Genomic DNA, 22,659 nt, shown 5'->3' on the forward strand with positions numbered 1-22,659 from the left:
GCCGTTTCGCGGACCCACGCTCAGCACGTGTGGGCTTGAGCCTTGGCTGTGCCATCGGCCGTCACACTCTCACACTCAGTGGCCCCTGGGGCGGCGGGAAGGGTGTGACGGGGCACAGACGCCCCCTTCTGGTGGGGTCACCCCCTGGCCCCTACCTTAAGTGCAGGAGGCAACGGCACAGGGGCGGGGCTTCTGAGCTCACTGTGGACACCTGTTCTTGCCAGAGGCCCTCCCTCTGCTGTCATTTGCCCTCCGGTGAGATCACTGCCTCGCTGGGATCCACCTGGGGGGAGGGGCGTGGCGGGGACCCAGGGAGGGGCCTCTCCCAGCTGTGGGCGTGCTTTGACTGGCCACGGAAAAAGAAAAACAAATCGAAATAAACAGAACAAAAATCCCCCAAGACCAATAAACACAAACCAAAACCCCCCAACGTCAACCCTTCTTCTCCGACACCGAAAGCTGCTCTCGGTCCCACACCCACAAGGAAATGAATCCTGCCAAGGATCTTAATTGCTAAGGCTTGGGATCCGCTTCCACCCTCTGGGCGTGGCCTCCTCCAGCCTGGCCCCAGATGCGAGCCACCCCGACAGGACAGAGCCCAGCACCGCGGCCGGCGTCCTGGCCAGGGACTGGGGAGCACACCCGGGTCCTGCTACAGCTCCTGGTAACTGGCACACCACTCGGGGAGCACTGCAGCCGGAGTCCGGAGCGGGGCTGGAACCCTCAGGACTATTCTCCCAGATACACCTGCCTCCCTCAAGGGCTGTCTGGGGGTAACATGAGGTGCAGTGGGCACCTGGAGGTGGGGACGCCTGGAGGTCAGGGCGCCCGGAGGTCGGGGCGCCCGGAGGTGGGGGTGCCTGGAGGTGGGGGCGCCTGGAAGTGGGGGCGCCTGGAGGTCGGGGCGCCCGGAGGTGGGGGAGCCTGGAGGTCGGGGCGCCCGGAGGTGGGGACGCCTGGAGGTCGGGGCGCCCGGAGGTGGGGACGCCTGGAGGTCGGGGCGCCCGGAGGTGGGGGCGCCTGGAGGTGGGGGAGCCTGGAGGTCGGGGCGCCTGGAGGTGGGGGCGCCTGGAGGTGGGGGAGCCTGGAGGTCGGGGCGCCCGGAGGTCGGGGCGTCTGGAGGTGGGGGAGCCTGGAGGTGGGGGAGCCCGGAGGTCGGGGCGCCTGGAGGTGGGGGAGCCTGGAGGTGGGGGAGCCTGGAGGTCGGGGCGCCCGGAGGTGGGGGTGCCCGGAGGTGGGGGAGCCTGGAGGTCGGGGCGCCTGGAGGTCGGGGCGCCTGGAGGTGGGGGAGCCTGGAGGTCGGGGCGCCTGGAGGTGGGGGCGCCTGGAGGTCGGGGCGCCCGGAGGTCGGGGCGCCCGGAGGTGGGGGTGCCCGGAGGTGGGGGAGCCTGGAGGTGGGGGAGCCTGGAGGTCGGGGCGCCTGGAGGTGGGGGCGCCTGGAGGTCGGGGAGCCTGGAGGTCGGGGTGCCTGGAGGTCGGGGCGTCTGGAGGTGGGGGAGCCTGGAGGTGGGGGAGCCTGGAGGTCGGGGCGCCTGGAGGTCGGGGTGTCTGGAGGTGGGGGCGCCTGGAGGTGGGGACGCCTGGAGGTCGGGGCGCCTGGAGGTCGTGGAGCCTGGAGGTGGGGGCGCCTGGAGGTTAGGGTGTGTAGGGGCGTTGGGACATGTGAAGGTCAGGGTGCTCAGAGGTCAGGGGGGCACATTGAGGCACACAGGTGGGGCCACAGGGTCCGCGTGGGCTGGGCCGCTGTCCCTGGCTGGTTTGCCCACAGAGGCCGAGCGGGTCTGGTGCTCCCGCAGCCCCTTTGCGCCCGCAGCCGTCTGGACAGGGTCTGACGCTTTCAAACTCATCGGCTTCACATTTGGGCCCTGACCTGGTTTCAGGCCAAGGCCGGAGCTCCGTGCTGAGGACTGGCCCGGGGTCGCCTGTGCCAGGCCGGGGTCCCTCCCGTCGGGGGAGCCCCACTCTGCAAGGGCCACGCCGTCGCTGACACAGCGAGTCTGAGGGAGTGCGCTTCGGGCCCACGGAGCCGGGAAAGCCGTTGCCTGCTGCCTCGGTTTCTCCCTGCTGAGGTGGGGAGGGAGTGAGCTGGGAGAACCTCTGCCCACATCACCTGTGTCCACGGCGAAGGTCAATGTGACAGACGTGCAAACCCTCTCTACGTCGTTTGCTAAGGCCTCGATTTTTGTTTTCGGCTGTTTTGCCATCAGAACAACCGACACTCGCTGTTCCTTCTGCAGACTGACAACTATTTGCAGAATGCAGTGTTTGCACAACAGGTTCTAAGAGGCCCCTAAGAAAACAGAAGATGTGAAATCCATCAACAATTTTGCTGGAGTGAAATCACAGCCACGACCTTTCTGTTTGCCTCACCAACGGCTTTTTCATCGATTCCTCTTTTGCTTTAGACTAGAACGTCTGACCCCCCTTTGGCTGCGGCCGACCCGCCCGGTCCTGGGGTGCGGCTGCGACCCTGGGCCCTTCACCCCTGGACGTGCTGCTGTCTGCTGCCTCTGTGCTCCCCGCGGTGTCCCGGTCCCCCTCCCGTCCCCGTGGGCACGTGCTGGCGGAGGCCCTTTCGCTGCGGCCGCTCAGACGCCCCCCGTGCGCTATAACCCTCAGGGCCCAGGTCTGGAAGGAAGTGGGGCCCCTGGCCTCCCCCATCCACCCGTGGCACTGGTGTCCCTGCAGGGCTCACCCCAACGTCAACGGGCAGGAAAACGGAGGCTCCCGTAATGCAGACACTCCCTGTCCCCTAAGGAATGCGCCGCCCTGGGTCGCCTTCGGCGGCCCCCACCCGGCCCCTCCCGAGGCGATTAGCTCCATTTGCCTGAGCCAAACAGGCTCTTCCAACCCTGGGGCTAAGGTGCCGGGTGCCTGGTTGGAAAAAAGCAGCCGGGGTGGGTTGCGTTCCCCACAGCACCCGGCAGGCAGAGCCGTCGGCCAAGGAGAACGGGGCATTGGTGGGAAAAGTGCTCCAGGCCCTGTCACGAAGCCTGGTCCTGCCCCACGGGGGGCCCTGGTCGGCGGTGAGGCTCGCCCGGGACGGACGTGTGCACCGGAAGGGCCAGTGAGGGGTCGTCGGACCGAGAGCCGTCGGGACCGCGTGAGCTGGGCTCGTCCTTCGGGCTCGTTACTTGTTCATCAGCACCGCCTACGAGGCCGGCCCCACGCGCACAGGCCCCGAGGGGGAAAGCCCAAAACAAGAGCCTGGAGCGGAGGCCGCGCACGAGTCGCGCTGTTGGCGGCTGGCTGGGACCCTGAGGGGCAGCGGACTGTCCATCCGTGTCCACCCATCTCCTTACGGAAACCGCTCGGAGTCAGAGCCTGTCCGGAAGGCTCCGTCCACAGGCCGGGGAGCACGCGGTGTGCAGTGTTTGTGGGTCCACTACGCCCCCCACGTCTGATGGTGAGGGGGCTCTGGCCGGGGTGCTTGACTGTGGCTGAATCGTCGTCACTAACTTCATATTAACAGCAATGAGAGTCTGGGGACACAGGAAGACCCAGCACCCGTGGGGAATGACAGGATCTGCGGGTTCCGAACGCCAGGGCCGCAGACGTTCGGCAGTTTCCTTACCGTGTCCTCCTTCCCGGCACGTCGTGAAGAGGTGTCCAGGAGTGTGTCCCTCAGTCACTAACTCCCCAGGTTCCCGGGCAGGTGCGTCTGTGCTCTTCCCATCTCCCGGCTGGGCCCAGGGGGACTGGCCACCGTGGAGGGACCCAGGCTGCTGCTTGGTCGCTCGGTGTGGAAAAGCAGGGCGATGACAATAGCTGCTTTGTGGGGATGACCGGTCCCCCGACGCCAGCAGGTCCGGGGCCTTAGAGGGCCTCTAGGCTGTTGCCTGAGTGAGGGGAGCTGGGGGCAGGCAGCATGTGTCCAGAGCGGGGCCGGGCCCCAGGACACTGTGCCATCGACCCCTCGGGGGTGAGACAGACCCCGAGAGTCGCCCTGCTTCCAGGCCCACCCGGAGGAGGGCAGCCGGGAGAGGACACAGGCGCGAAGGCCACCTGGGCACAGGACACTGGAAAAACGCACAAGCAGGAAACAGGTGCGCGGGCAGGCAGCGGGGTGGAAGGAAGAAGACAGCAGCCAGGATGAGAGCGGGGGAGACGATGCCTGAACGCAGTGGACACGGCGCCTCCCCGTCTGTCCGGCTGGACGAAGGGGCCGGTGAATCCCCGTCCGGGAGCCCCAGGAGGAGCCGGCAGGCGGGCTCACACACACGCACAGCCAGACGGTTGTCAGGGGAGGATTTATTTGTCCGCCCTTGAGTGTCACTGGACCACAGGCCAGACGGGCCCTGATGTGGAAAACAGCCTCGGGAGTGATTTGGGGAACACGAAACCGTTTTGAAGCCTCGAATGCCCCGGTCAGTAAACTGCAGTCTACTGTCTTGTGTCCCATCACCGTCCCACAAAGGGGCAGCACACGTGTGTGTGACACACGGCTCTGAGTGTTCAGAAGCAGCTCGCTTCCTGCAGGACGGAAAGGCCCGGGCCGTGTCGTTTCCAGGGTGCCCTTCTGCCCCAGATGCCCCGAGACGGCCGTGCGCTCCCAGGAATCAGCCGGAAGCAAGTTCTCACGCGGGGTTTCCAAGCAGGCGCCTGTGGTTACTACCGGCAGAGGAGGGTCTGCGATCCATAGGCCGGGTCCTGTGGGAGACAAGTCGCACTGAGCACACGGACAGACGGGGGACCCGCGTCGGCCCTCGGGTCTCGGCCGGGCTAATTAGGGGCCCAGGTGTGCAGGGAGCATCTCCAGGGACAGGACAGCGGGCTGTTGCAAGGGCCCGCCGACCGCCTAGGTCTGACAGGTGCAGGGGTGCGAAGTGAGTTTTTAAAAAGTCTTATTTATGTTTATGCAATCTCTACACCCAATGTGGGGCTCGACCTCATGACCCGAGATCAAGATTCGCACACTCTTCTGACCGAGCCGGACGCCCCTAGAAGTGACTTTTTAATGCATCTGTTGAGGTCACACGTACAGAGTAAAAACAGTAAAAAACAAGTCTAGATGCTACTTACAACTATTCCATTTTTTTAAAAAGTACATTTAGGGGCACCCGGGGGGGCTCAGTCAGTTAAGCATCCGACTTGTGCTCAGGTCATGATCTCGCGGTCCGTGAGTTCAGGCCCCACGTTGGGCTCTGTGCAGACAGCTCAGAGCCAGGAGCCCCCTTCGGATTCTGCGTCTCCCTCTCTCTCTGCTCCTCCCCCGCTCACGCTCTGTCTCTCTCTCTTTCAAAAATGAACAAACATTAAAACATTTTTTAAAAGTGCGTGTAGAAGTCAACGTTTCCTTTCAGCTCCTGTTCTTGGCGGCGTCTTGAGCCAGTACCTGGGGTGAACGCCCGCCGTCAGGCCTCAGTTGGCACAACAAAAGCGTTTCACGGCTTCCACTCTGGCTCACTCGTTCTAATTTGCCCTCGCTTTTTAAAAAGTAGGTTAACGTTTCACTAGTTCACATTCTCCTGTAAATGCGGTTTGTGGGAGAAAACACACAGGCAGGTGCAGAATGGGGAGGACCGGGCGCTGTGGGGAGCACCTCCTGGTCGGAACGGAAACACCTGCCATGCGGGGACCCACGATCGCCCGGTGTGCACCCACCTGCCCCGCGCCCCGAGTGCAGGCACCAGGCTGCGCCCCCGTTTCTGGGGATGTTCCAGGACCCGGCAGGCAGGCTCCTCCTGTCTGCACGATGGGCAGTGAGGATTTGCGGCCCGCGTGTGTCCTGTGGACAAGCACACACTGGTTACGACTGTCATTCCTCACAGGGACCCCAAGGGCCCGCCCCACACGCCGTGCTGCCACCGTGACTGGAGGGAGTGTTGGAGCACCGGGGAGCCCCCCTCAACCCCGACCTCTCAGGGGAGGAGCCTGGTGGCATTACTGCGACGAGAACGTTCTCGCACAGCGTGGCCTGTACTGTCCTCAGTCAGACGAGGGACGTCAGGAGGCCACAGAGCGGGGCCAGTGCCAGCCCTGCGGCCGCAGCCACCACACCCGAGCCCGGTGCCGCCACCCCTATCTGACGGCACTTTTAATTCGTGCAGAAACGCGTTCAGAAACTCACAATCCGTACGCGGAAAACTGGGATTACGGGCAAGACCCCCACTCCCACTGACGTTACAATTCTCACGCTCACTGAGGATGCCCTGCGTTTGAACGTGACCGTTTCCGACGCGCTGTGTGCGCCTCTCCTGCTGGGGCCAGTCCTGGCCGTGGCCCCCCCCCTCACAAAGCAGGGGCGTCCCCAGCGTGGGACCCAACACCCTCCCCAGCAGCCAGGGGCACAGGGGTCACAGGGAAACTAGGAAATGCCACAGGACGAATGGACGTGAGCACAGGACGCACTGGGCCCTCAGGCACAGAGGTGGCCCCAGGAGGAGGGGCCGGTCCCAGTGATGTGCGTCTACATGGATATGAAGAAAGACGTCAGCCGAGCCACCTTGGTTTGCAGCCTGGGGCGCCGGGAAAGGAAGGACCGGTGTCGGCTGAGAGGCAGAAGGACCAGAGACCTGGGCAGACGAGCCTCACAGGCTGTGTGCCTCAACCTCCCCTCCCCCACCACCTCCGCCTCTGTCCACGGCCCAGCTCTCCCGCCGGGTGGGTGCCCTCTGGCACTTGCCAGGAGGGGCCGTGCTCTCTGGACCCCTCTGTCTGGGATGTGTGGCTGCAGGCGTGGGACAGCCCCCTGTCCAAACCGCAGGTCCCACGGAGACAGGCCCGCTCCCAGAGACACCCTCTCGCCGGCACCTGCCCCGGGCCCCCGGGCGTTCCGCCTCCCCGTTCGCCAGCCTTCCGTTTGTGTCCTGTGTTTATCCTGCCATTTCCACTGGAGCTCCGGTCCCACAACCCATTTCTGCCTAACGGCGCTGGGCACGCGGGCAGCCGTGAAGGCCTCAAGGGACAAGGCGGTGGTGGGTTCGATTCACACGGTCCTTTCGTTAGAAGGTCGCTGCGGTCACCTCAGAGTGGGAACATGCGTGTGCACGCGTGTGCAGAACACTCACACCCCCCGACGGCCACACACAGGCCACCACACCAACTCCCTTTGTCAGACCTCATGTTCTCGGAACGAGTAGTTTCACAAACAGGTTTTCAGGGGAAGAAAAACAGAATTTTCTGCGGACAGAGCATTAGAGCGGACTGTTTCCCTTTCCATCCTCCTTTTTGTTTGTCACGGAATTATGATCCCAACGCGTTCCGTAAGGAGCGAGCGGGAAGCTGGCTCATGGGTCCTGCTCCCGGGACGTGGGGGCAGACGGGACTGGTGAGGCGGCGGGAGGTGGGTGCGGGCTCTCAGGAAGCCGGCTGTGTGGAGAGACAGGAGCATGAGGCTATGAACGCGGCTTTCCGAGCCCAGCCTCCTCCTGTGGCGGGCGGGTCCCCAGGACCTGAGCGAGAGCGTGGGGAGTGTCGACCATCCGGGAGGAAGGAAGTGTCGCTGATGGTGAGTCAGTGAGGACCTCAGCAGGACATTCGGACACGTCCTCCACCCGCCAGCTGTGCCCGGCGCATGGCAGCCCGTCACTCCTGCGGTCACTTATGACGTCTCCAGGACTCAGGACATGACAGCAACAAGCCTTGGGGGTCCACCCTCCCTGGGGTAGCGTGGGTGAAGGCGTCTGGTCTCCTGGAAGGAAAGCTCTGGGAAGCCGGCTGGGCACTTGTTCCCGCTGGGTCCCCTGTGTCCGGACTGCAGAGGGCCCAGGGGAGTGCGGGACAGAGACGGAGCCTCGGATTCGGCCCCTGGCCCGGCTGGAGCGGAGGCAAGGAGGCCCCGTGCCTACACCCTCTGGGAAGTCACTGAATTTGCTCCGTGGGGAGCAGAGGCCAAGACAGGAGGACAGGCGTCCCAGGCGTGTGGCCAGCCGCCACGCGCGACACTCGCTCAAACCACGCAGCATGCTGGAGGGCGCCAGGCGAGGCCACCCAGCCTGGCGGCGGGGGTTGGGCGGGAAGCAGGGGCCCAGGTGCCAGGCGATTGTGGATCGTGCACACAGAGCCGTCCGTGTGGGCACAGCCGGACTCTCCCTCTCCCCCCGCTGAGCGCCCGCTAACCAGACGTCGCAGGAGGGCTGCCCACCAGGAGCTGAGCCCCCTCCCTCTGTTCCCTGTGTGGGTTCAAATCCAGAGAACAAACTCCCCCTTTCCAAGCCTCCCCCCCTCGCAGGGAGGACCGAAAACTGGGAAAATTCAAGCTGTCGACCAAAGCAGTTTCAGGTAAAAGGTGAAAGGCCTTCGGGGCGTGGAGGGGAGTGGACCCCGCAAGTGGAAAGGGCGCTTCTGGGCGTGGCAGGTCTGCAACCCCTCGTGGCCCAGGGTGTGGCTGCCCGGTCCCCACGGCGACCCCGGCCGTGGTCTGAGCCCGTTTCCTGCATGAACTGCCGTCCCGTTTGCAAGTCAGCATCCGCCTCGAGCCGCTCGGCCGAGTGATCTCAGGTGTTCTCCCGGCTACAGTCGGCCGTCAGGCTCGGGGGATGCTTCCCCCCAGACTTCCCCGGAAAGGTGTTCGTGGGGCCGACGGCTCTCAGTTTCTTGGTGTGGGGGCTACGGGCGTAACCCAGTGACCAGGGCCGGTGTCTTAACGGCGATGTTCGCAAACACAAAATCGCACGTTCGCGCTCAATTACGGAACGTCGGCTGCTCGCTGCGTGACACTTGGCAGGTCGGGAGCGGCGCCCAGCCCGTCTGGCGGTGTTTGCTGACGGGCCCTCGAGTTTCTACTGCTCCGCTGACTTAGCGGCTCGCTGCGGGGGTACTGACGCCAGCGTCCGCGCCTCTAAGAGCAAGTGATTCTCACAACAGGTTCCCGCCCCCGCTGTCCTACACCTGGAGACGCTCCGTGGACCCGACTCCAGGGACTCCCCGCCAGGTAAGCGGGGGGTGGGGGGCGGTGAGCGGTCCGTGACCAGTCAGAACAGCCCTGAGGGTGCGACCACAGTCGGGCCAGAGTCAACTAGGAGGAGGCAGGGGCAGGAGGACAGGCCCCGGCCCCGCGCAGCCCCCCGGGTTCCCGCGGCTACTCCACGGCCGACCAGCCTGGACAAGTGACACATTCCGGAAACGGACAGACCGACACTATCATACGAGTTTCTGGGGCTCCAGTAACACCGTGCCGCGGCCTGGGGACTGGGCAACGGGAATCTGTTCTCTCCCTGTTCTGCAGTGTAGACACCCGAGGTCATAATGTCGGCAGGGCTGGTGAGGGACCATCCGCTCCAACCTCTGGAGAGGCTGGAGAGCCTTGGCTTGTAGACGCCCCGATCTCTGCCCTCGTCTCCACCCGGCCTCTCTCTGTGTGCGTCCTTGTCCCCATCCCCCTTCTGTGAGGACGGCAGTCCTGCTGGGTTGGGACCACCCACTGTAGCATGACCTCATCTCAACTAGTGTCATCCACAGCCACCCCGCTTCCACATGTGGTCACGTTCCGAGACACCGGAGGTCGGGTCTTCAGCGTGTGACCCCGGGGGACGCACGTCAGCCTATGACAAGGACTCAGGCGACCGACAGAGAAGTTAGACGAGGTAGCAGCTAAATTTACCGGCCCGCGTGACCCGTGATGTCTGGGTCTTCCTGTTCACGGTGACCCGAAGGAATCCCTCGCGGTATCGTCTGAACCGCGGCAAACGTTAGTTCTGTCAGACGTTACGAATCTGCTGCAAAGCGTGTCCTTTAAAAACCACTTACCAGACACACAGTGAACTCTTCAGGGACGGAAGTCGAGGCACAGGTGGTCTTGGAGCTTAAAGGATACGGTGCCGGGTCTACCAGAGCATCTCGGCGGGGGGATGGGCGGAGGGGGGCCGTCACGCTAGGGGGGGCTTCACCTCAACTGCTCGGGACAGAAGCAGGGCTGTGGCTGGCCTTGGTCGGTGACACCCGTGGAGCACAGCAGTGGCCTCACAACGGTGACCCCTGTCTGCGGTGGCTATGAGGTTTGGCTGTTTAAAACCTGCTTCTGCAGGGTGTAGGAACACGGGGAGATGTCCCTCTTCAGGTCAGGGGCAGGCGTCTCTGAACGTGGCGGGACGTGGCGGGAGCCACGGAGGCGCCGACGCGTGGAGGTCACCGCATCGCTGGAAGACGGGAGGGACGCAGAGCAACGCGGGAGCCGCGGGGGCCGTGGGGCCAGGCCTCGGGGGCCACAGGGCGAGCGGCAGGAGGGACAGACCTCAGGAGGCAGTGGTGGACGAGGTGCGGCAGACGCGGGTGTGGAGGGGGCGGCCAGACGGCACGAGCAACGGCTTCGTGCATTTTACGCACGTGAGAAACTTCAGCAAGAGTCTGAGCTTGACTCCTGAGAGCTGCTAGTGAGAGCGGCTCAGGGGCGCGGACCCGTCCGCCGCACAGACGCCCAGATCTGCCTCTGAGGCCCCACCACGCTGCCAGGTTCGGCGTAAAAGTCCAACTTCCCAACTTCCCAGGAGTTGGCCCTGGAGTGGCGGACGTGGCTGAAGACAGGACCCTTGTTCTCTGAGAAACCAAGGGCGGGGGGCGAATCTCGGCTCCCGAGAGAGCATCCTGAAACCTTGTAAGGTTCCCAGAACCCCATCCCCGGGGTCTCCGCCCACAGACACCTGACTCCCGGGGCGTGAGGGCCATTGTCCCGCTTTCCTTGTTTGAAGCGTCATCAAGAACCAGGAAGTCTAATGCTTTGTACAGAACAGCTCTGGGGACGGAAGGGCTTGGGGCACTGACCCTCTACCCTGGCCCCTGAAACACAGCAGCCTTGCCCGCGGGGAGGAAATGGCCTCCTTCGGCGGAAGAGCGGGGACTTACCACCTGCAAACCACCGTCCAGGTGAGGCCTGCCAGGCCGCCGACGAGCAGGGCACCCAGCGCCACGGAGACCCAGGACGCCTTGGGGAGCCTCCCGGAGTCTGAGGAGAAGGAGCGGGTTAGCGAGCCGGCCTGCCAAGCGTGCGGCCGGTGTGCCCGGGAGCCCGAGCCCACCCTGGTCCCGAGGGGGCCCGCCTCTGCTCACGAAGGCATGGTGCACCTGGGGGCACAAATCTGCCCGAAGCAGCCATTTCCACAGACGGGCTCCCCCCGATGTGAGGTGCAGGGAGAGCTGGGGAGAGCGCAGGGGCGCCTGCCCTTTTCCAGGAAACAGGCCCTCCCGCCAGGACCGACAGGCAGAGACGCGTGAGCCCCGTGGAGAGGTGCTGGGGACCCCGCGTGCTCGTGCTGCGCTCACAGAGGGGCCGAGCGGGCAGGTGGGGGGGGGGGAGGTGCAATGTGACACCACGAGCTCGAGCCCTCGGTGCCCCTTCTCGCAGAAGCAGGTGGAGGCTGAACTCCGTTCCGTGGTCGGAGCCCCGAGGGGGAGCCGTGGGGCCCCGACACAGCAGGCGCCCCAGCTACGGGCTGGCTGTTCATTCGGCAAAGAAACCGAGCAGGGTTGATGGGTGCAGACCGGAAGGGGCCGTGGCTGGACGGGGGTGAGGAGGGGGCTGCAAGGAGTCGCCGGGGACGTGCAGGGCTCGGTGACGGGACTCGGGAAGTGCCCGGCCCACACCTGACTTCCACCTCCCCATCCCAGAAGCGGGGAGAGAACAGGTGGCCTCTCCAGACCCGTCGCCTCCCGGGTCTCACCACCTGCCCAGGATGTGCCTGCCGGGGAGAGAGGGCGCGGGTGTCTCTGCCCGTCCCCCGCCGGCTCCTGTGTGGGAGCAGGTCCTGTGCCTACGTGTGGGTCATCCCAGGTCTGCTGGGCTCCGTGCCGGCCAAGCAGACACACGGGACCTGTGACTCGTCCGATCCCACTGATTTTTCTAAAATGGCCAAGAATGGACTTCCCAGACGCATCCGCCGCGGTCTGTGGCCTGTCACCCTGCGTCGAGCCAGCTCCTGTGTGGGAGGGGCCCCACCCCACCTGCCTGATGTCCACCCGGCCTCGCCACTGTCCCCAGCCTCAGAGCGGCTGCAGGCAGATGGGCCTAAAGAGGTAACTGAGGTCGAACGAGGTCGTGAGGCCGGGCCCCAATCCCGTTGACGGGCGTCCTGTGAGGAAGGGACATCAGGACGCAGACAGCACAGGGAACCAGGTGAGGACCGGGGAGGAGATGCCACGCACGGGCCCGCCGGGGACGGCCCTGCCCACACCCGGATCCCCGACTCAGCCCCCAGGACGGGTGACAGGTCTGCGGTCCGGCCCAGCCCGTGTGTGTTGGATGTCGGGGCCACCAGGCAAGCGAGCACAGGGCCCCGTCCCAGGGCTCCGAGCAAAGCAACCCCGGAGCTAGCTGAGCACGACTGGGTTCCAGATGCCGTCCCAGGATCCGTGCGGCTGCCGCGGGGTCTCCTCTCACCTACCCTGATGCGGGGAAAGCCCGCACACGCGTGTGGCCATTAACGATCGTGCACAAAACGCACCAACACGAGGGCCCTTTGCCCACAACGTGAGCGTGCCCGGTGGCCCAGCTTTCCCGTGGCACCTGGGGTCTCTCAGCCTGTACGTGGTCGTGGACACCGGTGGGCAGTGGGTGTGGCGCAGGGAGCGGGGGGCCGCGTCACGGGGAGGCGAGGGGGGAGCCTCTGGTAGACGGACGTCTGCACTCTGTCCCCACCCACCCAGGACGGGGTAACAACGCCGAGTGACCCAGGTGAGAGTCCGTCTTTCCCGATACCGGCCCCCGCCTCACCGAACACGTGCGCACGTGGGGTCCTTCCGCCTGAGAGCACACCCTCTGGGACAGGATCGTTCGGAGAGGCTGGTGGGGGGGCGTCCGGAGCAGACAGCTCCTAGCGTGCCGGAGGCAGTCACAGCGGGTCACGTGGGCACACACACACACCCGGCCACGACAGCAGCGGGACGCGTCCCCGTGGGCAGGGCCCAGGCCCGGTGCCCGCGCCGCAGTAAGACCTGCCACGTGGATGTGGCTGTCGGGGACGGAGATCCCTCAGGGTGGCGTGACGGGGGTGTCTCCCGTGGGGGGCCGCCCTCGCCTTGAAAGCGGGGTGCCGGGGCCCCAGAGCGTAGGGACTGGATTTTCCCTGCACCTGCCCCTGACGCCCTCCAGCGGCTGACGCCCCGCCTGCCGCTTCCGGGCCCAGTGAGGCTCCCCGATGGGACCACGCGGTCGGCCGGGCACGAGCGACCAGCGCTCTGCACGGGCGGCGTGTGGGGGCGGGACTGGCTCCTGTCCAGGGGGCCCTTCGAGTCACAGCTTCTCAGAACCGTCCACGGGGCCTCGACCCGCCCGCCCGCACTCAGCCCCTCAGTCGGCCCTCATGACCGGAAACCGTGAGCGCGCCCGCCGCTCTCAGCGAACACACGGGCGCCAGGATGGGCGTCTTGGTCCCAAAGCTGGCCGGGCCCCTGCACCGCCCGCCTGCGGAGCGCCCTAGGCTCCCTGCACATCCCTGTCCCTCGCCCCTCGCGTCCACCTCTGGTCGCAACGCCCACATCCTGCCGCCACCTCGGCCTGGCCCACGGCAGCCGTCTCCTGGGGCGCAGGTGTGAGGAGGCGTCCCGCCCTCCGACACGGGGACATAAGGGGACAAGGGCCTGCTCCGCGTTGCCCTCACCGCCTCTCCTGTCCCCCCTCCTCCCAATCATCCCCACTGTCTTGCCCCAGGGCCTTGGCACCCGCAGTGCTTTTCCACCCCTCACCTCCGCCTGCACCCCGCTGTGACAGAGACGCTCCCTGAACCCCTGGGCGGGCCAGTGTCCTCACGGACACACCTGCACGTCACGTGCCCCTTTGTGGCACTTACCACGAGGGCGGGCTCTACGCGGCTTGTGAGACTGTGGGTTCGTGCCTTGCTCCCCTACGGGACTCTGACCCCTCACAAGCCGGGGACGGCAGGGTCCCGCCACCCCGCCACCCTGCGCCTCATGTGGGCGCCCGGGCGGTGCCTGCTGCATGCACTCGGGGACGAGGGTGCCGCCTGGAGTCTGTCTGCAGCGAGGGGCCCCTCCCGCCCCCACACTCGCTGCTTCTGCAGGAACCCCCCAGCCTGACCACGCCCTCCGGCTGCTTCCCCTCCCCCGCAGCCCGCTCTGTGTGGCCGGGCGTATTTGCAGTTGGGCTCCGTCGGCCTGGTGCCCCGCCCCCACCCGAACAAAATCTGTCCCTGCAGATTCTCCTTCACGGGGGCGAGGCGCCAAGTTAGGAACCTGGATCTGCAACCGAGTGGCTGTGTGACCCCCAGCAAGTCACTGGACCTCTCTGTTCCGTACTGAGAATGGAACGCGATGCCAGCCTCACAGTGGAAGCTCCCGGGAGAGGAGGGACGGTGCCCCCACGCTACCTCGCCCTTCACGAGTGTCGTGTCTTTCCCGCAGCCAAGCTGAGGTCGGTACTGGCTGGTCCCCGCTCCCACCCAGAGTCACGCACGCGGCACCGGGAGCGCACACAGGACGTCACGGGACACGCATCTAGCAGGATGACCCTGCGGGCCTCCGGAAGGTGCACTGCAGACGCGCTCGGGACTCACCTACACACGTTGTTCCGTCCTCCCCCGGCACGTACGGCTCTGTGCACTCGCACCGGAAGCTGCCCTTGGTGTTCCGGCACCGGGCCGACGGGTGGCAGGGGGGCTGTGCCGCGTCTTCACACTCGTTCACGTCTGCACAAAGCACACGGAGCTCAGGCGCCGCCTCCTCCCCCGGCCCCCTGTGGCGTCCCCTCCCCAGCTCCGGTCCTCACCCTGGGCGCGACGCAGGCCCCCCACACTGCTGCCTAGAGGAGACGAGAACCCCTAGTGCCCTGTGGGGCGTGTCCCTCTCGGGGGAGCCTCTGTGGGAGCACCTGCTCTCTTCTCGTCGGCCTGTGAGGTCAGCTCAAGGGCCGGTCGGCCACTCTGTGACCACGCTGCCCAGCACGACCAGGCTGTGTGCCGGGCGTGCGGGGCGGGGTTGTTCCTGACATGGAGGTCGAGGGTGCGGGCTCCCCCCAGCTGGGCTCTTCCCACGTGTAAACGGGTGTAATTATGCACATCCAAGGGGCCAGGGGTCAGGGCTGCGGTGTGCATCTCGAGGGACATGTTTGCCCAGGTTGGGGACCTGCACCTTCTGCTCTCCCTGCCCCGGGGAAGCCACGGAACGTGTGGGACAGACCCACGCTGGTCTCAGGCTTGCCTAGTGCTAGATTCCTGGACCATTACCTGCCCAGGTGCGTCTCCCCCTCCCGAGCTCAGGGTGCTGACCCGGGGCTCCCTGTCCAGTAGACACAGGAGCCACGGTTCGTATTCATGGATCACACACCCTCTGGGCAACAACAGAGCAAAGGGCCACAGACACCCCGCGTTTTATCCACTTTGATTCCCGACTTCGAAGCCCTCACGAGAGTCTCATTGCAGTTAATTTCTAGGTTCGCTTTTTCCACCAGCCTTTCGTGTGGATGGGCCGGTGGAAAAGTAGGGCTGAGTGGCGAGGAGAGTGCGTGTCTCGTCTGACCCGGGCACCGCATCCTCAGGAAAGCCTTTCTTTCCTCCCTGCAGCCGTGGCCGCCGTGGTTCACCGAGGACAGAGGTGGCTCTGACGTTCACATCAGTTCACCCCACGAGGAAAAGCACTCTCTGCACTGTGTTCAAAGGCTGTTTTTTCCTTGACTTAGAAACTCACAGTGCAGGGCACAGATCAGGTGAAAAACACCACGTACAGAAATAGCACATTTCTACCACTGGCTGCACCGCGTCGAGTTTTCCGGAATTTGTTTAAAGATGTTGTATCTTAATTGTTAACGCAGGAGGACAAAACACAGGTCGTGTAAATAAAAGGTTAACACCCTCTCCTTCCTCGTCCGGTCTCACTGTGCCAAGTTTGAAACCGAGATTAATGAGTCGTCGTCTTCACGAAGGCATTGGAAGTATTTGCAAACAGGCTCCTCTCGCCCCAAGCGGGTTCCCACTGTGCAGCTGCTCTGTGATGTGCATCTCACCGGGTGAATCTGTGGACAGTATCTCACGTCAGTGGACACACTGCTAATTTATTCAGCACGAGAGTTCCCGGTGTGGATGCACCAAAATCCAACCCGCCGGCTCTGGACTCGCTATGTTGGTAACGCTGGGCATCTGCCTGTGCTTTCGCTGTGCCTGTGACTAACCGGAACGGAGAAGCCACGGAGACGGGTGACCCCCCTCGGTCAGGTCGCCTCTGCAAACGCGGAGTCACAGAAGCCCTTGGTCTGGGGGCAGATGACAAAGCTACTGAGGCGGCCCAGGCAGGGTGAGCGGGGGCGCGGGCCAGCGGGGGGCAGGATCATTAGACCGGGAGCAGGCTTCTGAGAGCCGCCCCGCCCGACCAGGGTCTTGGTATCCGGGCAGGTAGGTCCAGACTCGGGAGCTCTGGGCGCCCGGGGGCGACCGTGAGCCAGGAATTGTGTCCACACGGCGGGCCACGCCCCCCGAAGGCTGCCGGGTTCACCCCACCGGGGTTCAGAACCGAGTGACGTTCACTGCTAGGGGTCAGCACGAGCCAGGCATGCGCCGGGCAGACGGCTGATTAAGGAAGAAGAAACACCCGATGGGTGTGAGGCGGGACGTCAGGAATAGAGCTCTGGGGTCACGAGGGCTAACATCCGCCTGAATCCACACGTAAAACGTCTAGGTATTTAGGCAAAAAGGGTGTAACCCACGGCACCGTGGGTTCCTGTGAACCTCGAGGGCAAAGCTCTGGCTTCCCCCCCGACCACGTCCGATGAGGCGCGGGGTGTCCTCCAGCCTCGCCGCTCACGCCCTGCTCGTGCAAATCTGGGCACGGGGGTTTTCCGGTCCAGCCCTGGGCCTGGCGATACGCTCCCCCGAGCCGGCAGGGTCTCACCTGGTTGCTCCTGTTCTGGCGACTGCTCCTCAGGGCTCTCCCTGGACACGACTCTGGGGCCAGCCACCGGGCCCCTCCGGGGACCCCGACCCCTCCCAGATCGCAGCCCCTCCCAGACCCCGGCCCTCGCCAAGCAGGTGCACAGGGCCGCACTGCAGCCTGGCCTTGGCGCTCACGGTCTCCGTCAGTCTCTCTTGTGTGACCACCGCAGCCCTCCGGGACAAGACACCGCTGGCCTCCGAGACCGGAGCCGCATCTTCGTCACCGAGGTAAAACGTCCGCAACGTGAACCACTTCTAGCCGAGCGTTTCCGTGGCCGTAAGCTCGCTCTCGCGGCCTCCATCCACCTCCAGAACGCTTTCCTCTTCCTGAACTGAAACTCCTGCGTGGCTGCACCCCTGTGCCCGCTGGGCCGTCAGCAGCTCCCTGCCTGTCGCCAGGCTCCTCCCAGGGCAGTCGTGGCCAAGGTCGTGGGCCGATGAGCGGAGCCTGCGTGCCTCCGGCATCGCTTCCCCGGCCGCCGCGGCCCGGTGGGGTGCACGCACGGTTTGTGGGTCACTTCTCAGCCAGCGGGCCTGCGGTCACCAGGAGTCCCCGGCCTCAGGGACCCACACACAGGCATCCGCTGCAGACGGCCATTCTGCCCGCTCCTCCGCAGGGCCGCTCGGGGACCCTCACCTGCGCTCGCGCCCCTCCCCCCGCACCGCTGCCAGCAGCCAGGCTGGACGAACGGATGGGAGGTGACCTGGGGGCGCCCACATGCCCAGGTGCGCAAGCCGGGCGACAAGTGTGTCCCAGGGCGTTCCGAGAGGAGGCACCTCCCTCCTTCAAGTTTCACTCGAGAATGTGGCTCTAGAACCTTCTCCCGTGAGTCATTGACTTGTCCCTAATACCCGCGTGCCGACGTGACGGTCGCGACGCATCTAGAAAGCGGTCCACGAGGGCACCCCCACCCAGGAGACGCTTTATTTCCCCGCCACCTGGGAGGGTCGTTATGCTCAGAGGCGCCTTTCCAGGAGCCACACTTGTGCTTACTCCCGGTCTGACGGGCACAGATTTGGGGGTGAGGCGGGGGCTGAGGAGCACTGACCTCTGCACACGGGGGGCTGGAAGCGCCCGCCCCGGGGGGAGCAGGCCACCTGCTCCGGGCCGTGCAGCCGAAACCCGTGGTGGCAGGAAAACACCAGCACGCGCTGCCCGGGCTCGCCGCACAGCGCCCAGTCCCCGTTGTCCACTCCGCCCTGGAGGCCACACGCGTCACCTGCACAGGGACGGAAGGCGGGTGCCCTCAGCGCTCACTGCCGGCTCCGCCCCGCCTCCGCCCGCCACTCGGACCCCACGTCCCACGGGTTGGTCCAGCCGCGCACGGCCAGGAGCACTGGCTTCAGAGCCAAGCCCACCCGCCTCAGGACGCCGGCTCCGGGCCAGGTCCCCCCCCCAGGCTCTGCTGCCCCTCGACACGCTGCTCCCTGGTCACCAGACACAGCGATGGCGTCCAGGACGCTGTGCCCACACCTTCCTCCTGCATCAACCCCTCCCTGGGAGGCCTACCCAGCCTTCCTGTCCCCTGGCGCCTCTCAGGGCTCTCACCTCCTGCCTCCTCCTCACCCCCTCACCCCTCACCCCCCTGACCCCCCTCACCTCCCACCTTCCAGCCAGAGACATTTCTGCCACAGCCCAGCGGCCCATGCAGCTTCTTGGCACTGGGCAGAGCTCTGCAGACGGCACCACTGAGGCCCAGCGGACACTTGTGCCCCCGAGGCCCATGCGCTCACCTGTCCGCCTGCCCACCCCGACTCGAGGGTCCCATGTGCAGCTCACGTGTGGGGCGCCCACCTCCCCCATCCTTGCAAATAATGCATGTGCCACGACAGAAGTTAAGAAGGGCTTTACGTCACCTTGAGGAAGGACCTCCCTCCACGCATCCAGGTTCAGGCCTGGAATGTTCTCGCACGACTCAAAGTCCCTCGGGAATCTTCCGACCAGGAAGGCGTCAGGGGGCACGCTGGGGAGACCCGTGTTGTCACAGATGACCCGGGACAGGGAATGCCTGGCCAGCTGGTGCCGCTGGGCCTCCGTGAACACCCCGCTGCTCTCCCACCAGAACCTGCGCGAGAGGAGAGGGCCTGGGACCGGGCTGCCGTTGCGGTCCGCGTGCTTCCAGACTCCTCACGCCCGCCATGCCGGGCCCAGAACCAGGACCCTCGGGGTCCTCGCGGGGCCCGGGCCGAGGCTGAGCCTTCAGAGGGCGCCCTCGCGGGCCTGTGCCTCAGGCCCGGGTTAGCGTCCGTCTGCCCCACTGGGCAGACGTGTCAGAGAACACCCCACGGCGGGCTTCTGGCGCCAGAAACACGCGCTCTCCACGCGAAACCTGCTCACACGTGAGGCCGGGCGGTTGGGACGCATCCGCGGCAGCTCACAGGGTGCTGGCCTGCATGAGCCCCGTCTGGGGTGACCCGGGGCCGCCTCCCGCACGAGGGCCCGGTCGGGTGCACCCACCGGTCTCCGTCCCTCAGGGCCTTCATCTGTCTCCCGATGAGGCAGGCGAACAGCGGCCCCGTGCGCGCCCGGGGGAGGAAGGTCTCCGCCAAGCCGCCCAGCCAGACGTCGATGTTGTCCGGGTGACCATACAGGTCCATCATCCGGCCCACGATGCTGGCGTTGGCAGTGGCCGTGCGCAGGTGGGCGCGGGTCTCCAGTGCTGGCAGGCCGCAGAACCGCCTCCACGCGTTGTAGCCTGCAGGGGGAGGGGCTGTAGCATCCGCCCCGCCTGCCTCACCGCAGCCACCGCTCGCCGGTCCCGTCCAGGACGCCTGGCTACAGAGAACCCACCCCACCACCTGACGTGCCGGAATGTTCTGGCACCGACGTCGGGGCCTTCCTGAAGGGTTAGTTCATAAACCCAGTGGGAGGCACAACAATGCCAGACCCCAGACGCCACGTTTTACTGTGATCATAACTCACCTCCCTGGCCTTTGAGGGGGAGGTAAGAGGGGACACGTGTGGGGGGCTCTGAGCAGGCAGGCCTGGTTTCCCACGGCCGGTCTGTGAGTCCCCAACACACGCAGAGAGGGGACACGTGAGGCGTAGCCCCTGACCCGGAGGGGCTCCCCAGGCACCAGGGGAGGCGTGTCTACACACAGAGACTGGGTGGCAGGCAGCAGGGGCCTTGCGTGGCTACCAAAGGCTGGCCAGACAGCCCAACTATGGGCACCCCAGAGGAAAGGCCATGGAGGGCATCCCAGAGGGTCTCAGGGCTGGGGCGGCGAGGGTTGGGACAGGTAAGGGGCCTGAGTGGGCACGGCAGGTGGGGGTGGGGAGCTAGGAGCCTCCCGGGAAGAGGGTTCCCACCCACACAGTGGCCAGGGAATCAGACTGCTGGGGTGAGACAGGCTGGAGGCAGCAGAAGGCTGTGTGTTGATTGGGACGGTGACAGGGAGGGGGCGGGCAGGACAGCCGCCTCTGACTCCCTTGCAGCTGTGCCTCGTGTGGGCTGCTGGGAGGCCAGACCATCTCCCTCTTCCTCTTTTTAAACCCCCTGCTCCTGCCCCACTGGGAGGCCCCGGGCGCCCTGCGGGCCTGTCCTCTGAGCAAGCTGAATGAGCTCCCAGTGGATGAATGAGGGTGCCTGGAAAGCCCATTTCTTAGAGACTGGAAAAAGGTTGGCAACGCATGTACTTCTGAGAAGACAGGCCCAGGTGGGAGGTGAGCCAGGGAGGAGCCCGGGGAAGTGAGTCTGGGGAGGTGAGCCCAAGGAGGAACCCAGGGAAGAGCCCAAGGAGAGTCGGGGGAGGAGCCCAAGGAGAGTCCGGGGAGGAGCCTGGGGAAATGAGTCTGAGGAGGTGAGCCCAAGGAGGAGCCCAGGGAGGAGCCCAAGGAGAGTCGGGGGAGGAGCCCGGGGAGGAGCCCAACGAGGAGCCCGGGGAGGAGCCGGCAGCAGGCAGACCTGGCAGGCCGTGGTCCCGGCCCCGCTGCAGGTTGATGGACGCCAGGTCCAGCATGCCCGAGCTCCCCAGCACAAACAGCCTCTCTGTCAGCTCCTCGTTCATCAGCTGGTCCTGTACCTGCAGCTTGGCTGGTCTCGAGAGAAGGCCCCTCACGAGGGGGTCCAACCCGCCTGTAAAATACACGGAAGAGGCCGAGATTGTCTCATGAGTCCTGGGAAAACCACGGCATCTCCGACGGCCAGCTCTGCTTGTTCTTAACGGATGAGCCCTTCAGGTTCTCGAATTCCCTTCACGTGACTCCGAGGGCTTCCCAGTACTGCTTGGGTTCTGCCGTGTGGGTGGGTCAGCACCTGGCCGGGCCCCCCAGGAGGACTGACTGGTGAGCGTAGAGGGCAGGCTGCAGGCCCAAAGGGGACCCAGAGAAGGAACCGGCAGTCCTGACGTTCTCACGTTGTGCACCAGTGAGGACGGTGTTGCTTGTAACGAACGTGTGCTAACGAGGTTTCTACACGAGCTTTGAAACACTAGGTGGAGGGGGGCTGCACCTCAGGTGGCCACCCTGCGGACTCTGAAGAGCTTCAGAATCCAGGAGGAGGTTTTCTGATGAGCGGTGGAGCCTTTAAAAAGCTTCGAGGTGTTGACTTTCCCCGCAAAGGCCGATAACCACACAGAATTCGGCCAAATGTGCTAGGAGCGGAAAGCCTGCCGTCACCACGGGTTTGTGGGCGCCTGTGCCGGGGAGCCTGCGGGAGGGGGCGCACCTTCCTTGAGGACCCTCCAGGGGCTGAAGAAGGCGTCCTGCAGCCGCAGCGGGGGGAGCGCGGGGTGCTCCCGGAAGCTGGCGTCCAGCCGCCGCACCAGCGGGTGCACTGTGGCGTGGCCGAAGCGGAAGGCGGCCGTGGAAAACACGTTGGACACGGTGGGGTCCACGGTGGGGTCATAGCCCTCATAGGGGCCCACGTGCTGCTGGAAGGCCTCGGGGCCCAGGACTTTGGGGATGTAGTCTCGCATGGTGATGATCTACGGAGAAGGGAAAACAGGAGTTTCTGAGCGGGGCGCCTCCAGCAGGGCCCGGGGGCCAGACCGGGGCCACGTCCAGAGACAGGGGAGGACTTCCTCCTGCACATGCCCGGGGGCAGAGGTGTTCCAGGAGGGACGTGCCATCCAGGCAAGGGAACAGGTAACCAGCTGAACGGATGCGAGTAGCGACCTCACAGCTCTGGCATTTACGGGACGGGGCGCGTGTCAGCGACACCCCCAGACACCCCGCAGGGAAGGCCACACAAAACGTGGCTGCACACCACGCAGACACAAGGGCTGTGGCACTGCACCACGCTTCACCCGTGGGCACTCCGGCGACGCCTGAACTCAGAGCGCAAGTCAGAAGTCCAGGCGTTTTGCGGAACCTGAGACCAGAGGCTCAGGATTCAGAGCCGGGAGTTCGAATCCCACCTCCTCCTTCTTAGTTGCGCTACTCTGGGAGGGCCGGGGGCCTCTCTGGACTGGCTTCCTTATCTGGAGAACCTCTTTCGTGGAGTTTCCGTGAGAACAGGAAACAGCCATGGTTTTCTGTGCTGGGTGTGCGGTGTGGTGTCCACGTGGCAGACACGTTACTTACAGAGAGGGTCCGGGGCGCTGCGACTCCCTGTGCGGAAGCGGGAAGGAAATGGCGCGCAAGCCGAGGGCTACGTGGGATTGAAGGGCTCTCGCCGGTTAAAATTTAGGCCGAGAGAAACACCCTGTCGCTCCTTCCCCCCCTGAATTGTGTCTGTCAGGTCGTTAGTTCGTTGTAACAGAAGCACGAAGGCAAGGGGCCGGCAGGGGTCGCCACAGGAGCCAAACCCGTGTGTGGGTTTTGTAAATGAGGCCTCGTCCTAATTTGGTCCAACCTGGAAGATGCATCGCTCTGTCTAAGGGGACAGGACTGACGCGGCCTGTGACC

At 65.1% G+C, this 22,659-nt stretch overlaps 1 protein-coding gene across 1 annotated transcript in view; it reads right to left on the reverse strand.

The window, feature by feature from the left end:
- Nucleotides 1–4,236: 4,236 nt before the first annotated feature.
- TPO (thyroid peroxidase) overlaps nucleotides 4,237–22,659 on the reverse strand; it is a 41,913-nt gene continuing 23,490 nt past the window's right edge. Inside the window, exons 8-16 of the mRNA XM_019435840.2 lie at nucleotides 21,479–21,737; nucleotides 20,717–20,887; nucleotides 19,270–19,507; nucleotides 18,669–18,877; nucleotides 17,861–18,031; nucleotides 14,445–14,576; nucleotides 10,783–10,882; nucleotides 5,605–5,728; nucleotides 4,237–4,650 (exon numbers count right to left, since the gene is read on the reverse strand). Of these exons, the coding sequence (XP_019291385.2) occupies nucleotides 4,612–4,650; nucleotides 5,605–5,728; nucleotides 10,783–10,882; nucleotides 14,445–14,576; nucleotides 17,861–18,031; nucleotides 18,669–18,877; nucleotides 19,270–19,507; nucleotides 20,717–20,887; nucleotides 21,479–21,737 (1,443 nt within the window). The 3' untranslated portion in view covers nucleotides 4,237–4,611. The remainder of the gene's footprint in view (nucleotides 4,651–5,604; nucleotides 5,729–10,782; nucleotides 10,883–14,444; nucleotides 14,577–17,860; nucleotides 18,032–18,668; nucleotides 18,878–19,269; nucleotides 19,508–20,716; nucleotides 20,888–21,478; nucleotides 21,738–22,659) is intronic.

The sequence above is a fragment of the Panthera pardus genome, unplaced genomic scaffold (assembly GCF_024362965.1).
Source record: "Panthera pardus isolate Hobbes unplaced genomic scaffold, ASM2436296v1 HiC_scaffold_26, whole genome shotgun sequence".
In the NCBI taxonomy this organism is placed as follows: domain Eukaryota; kingdom Metazoa; phylum Chordata; class Mammalia; order Carnivora; family Felidae; genus Panthera; species Panthera pardus.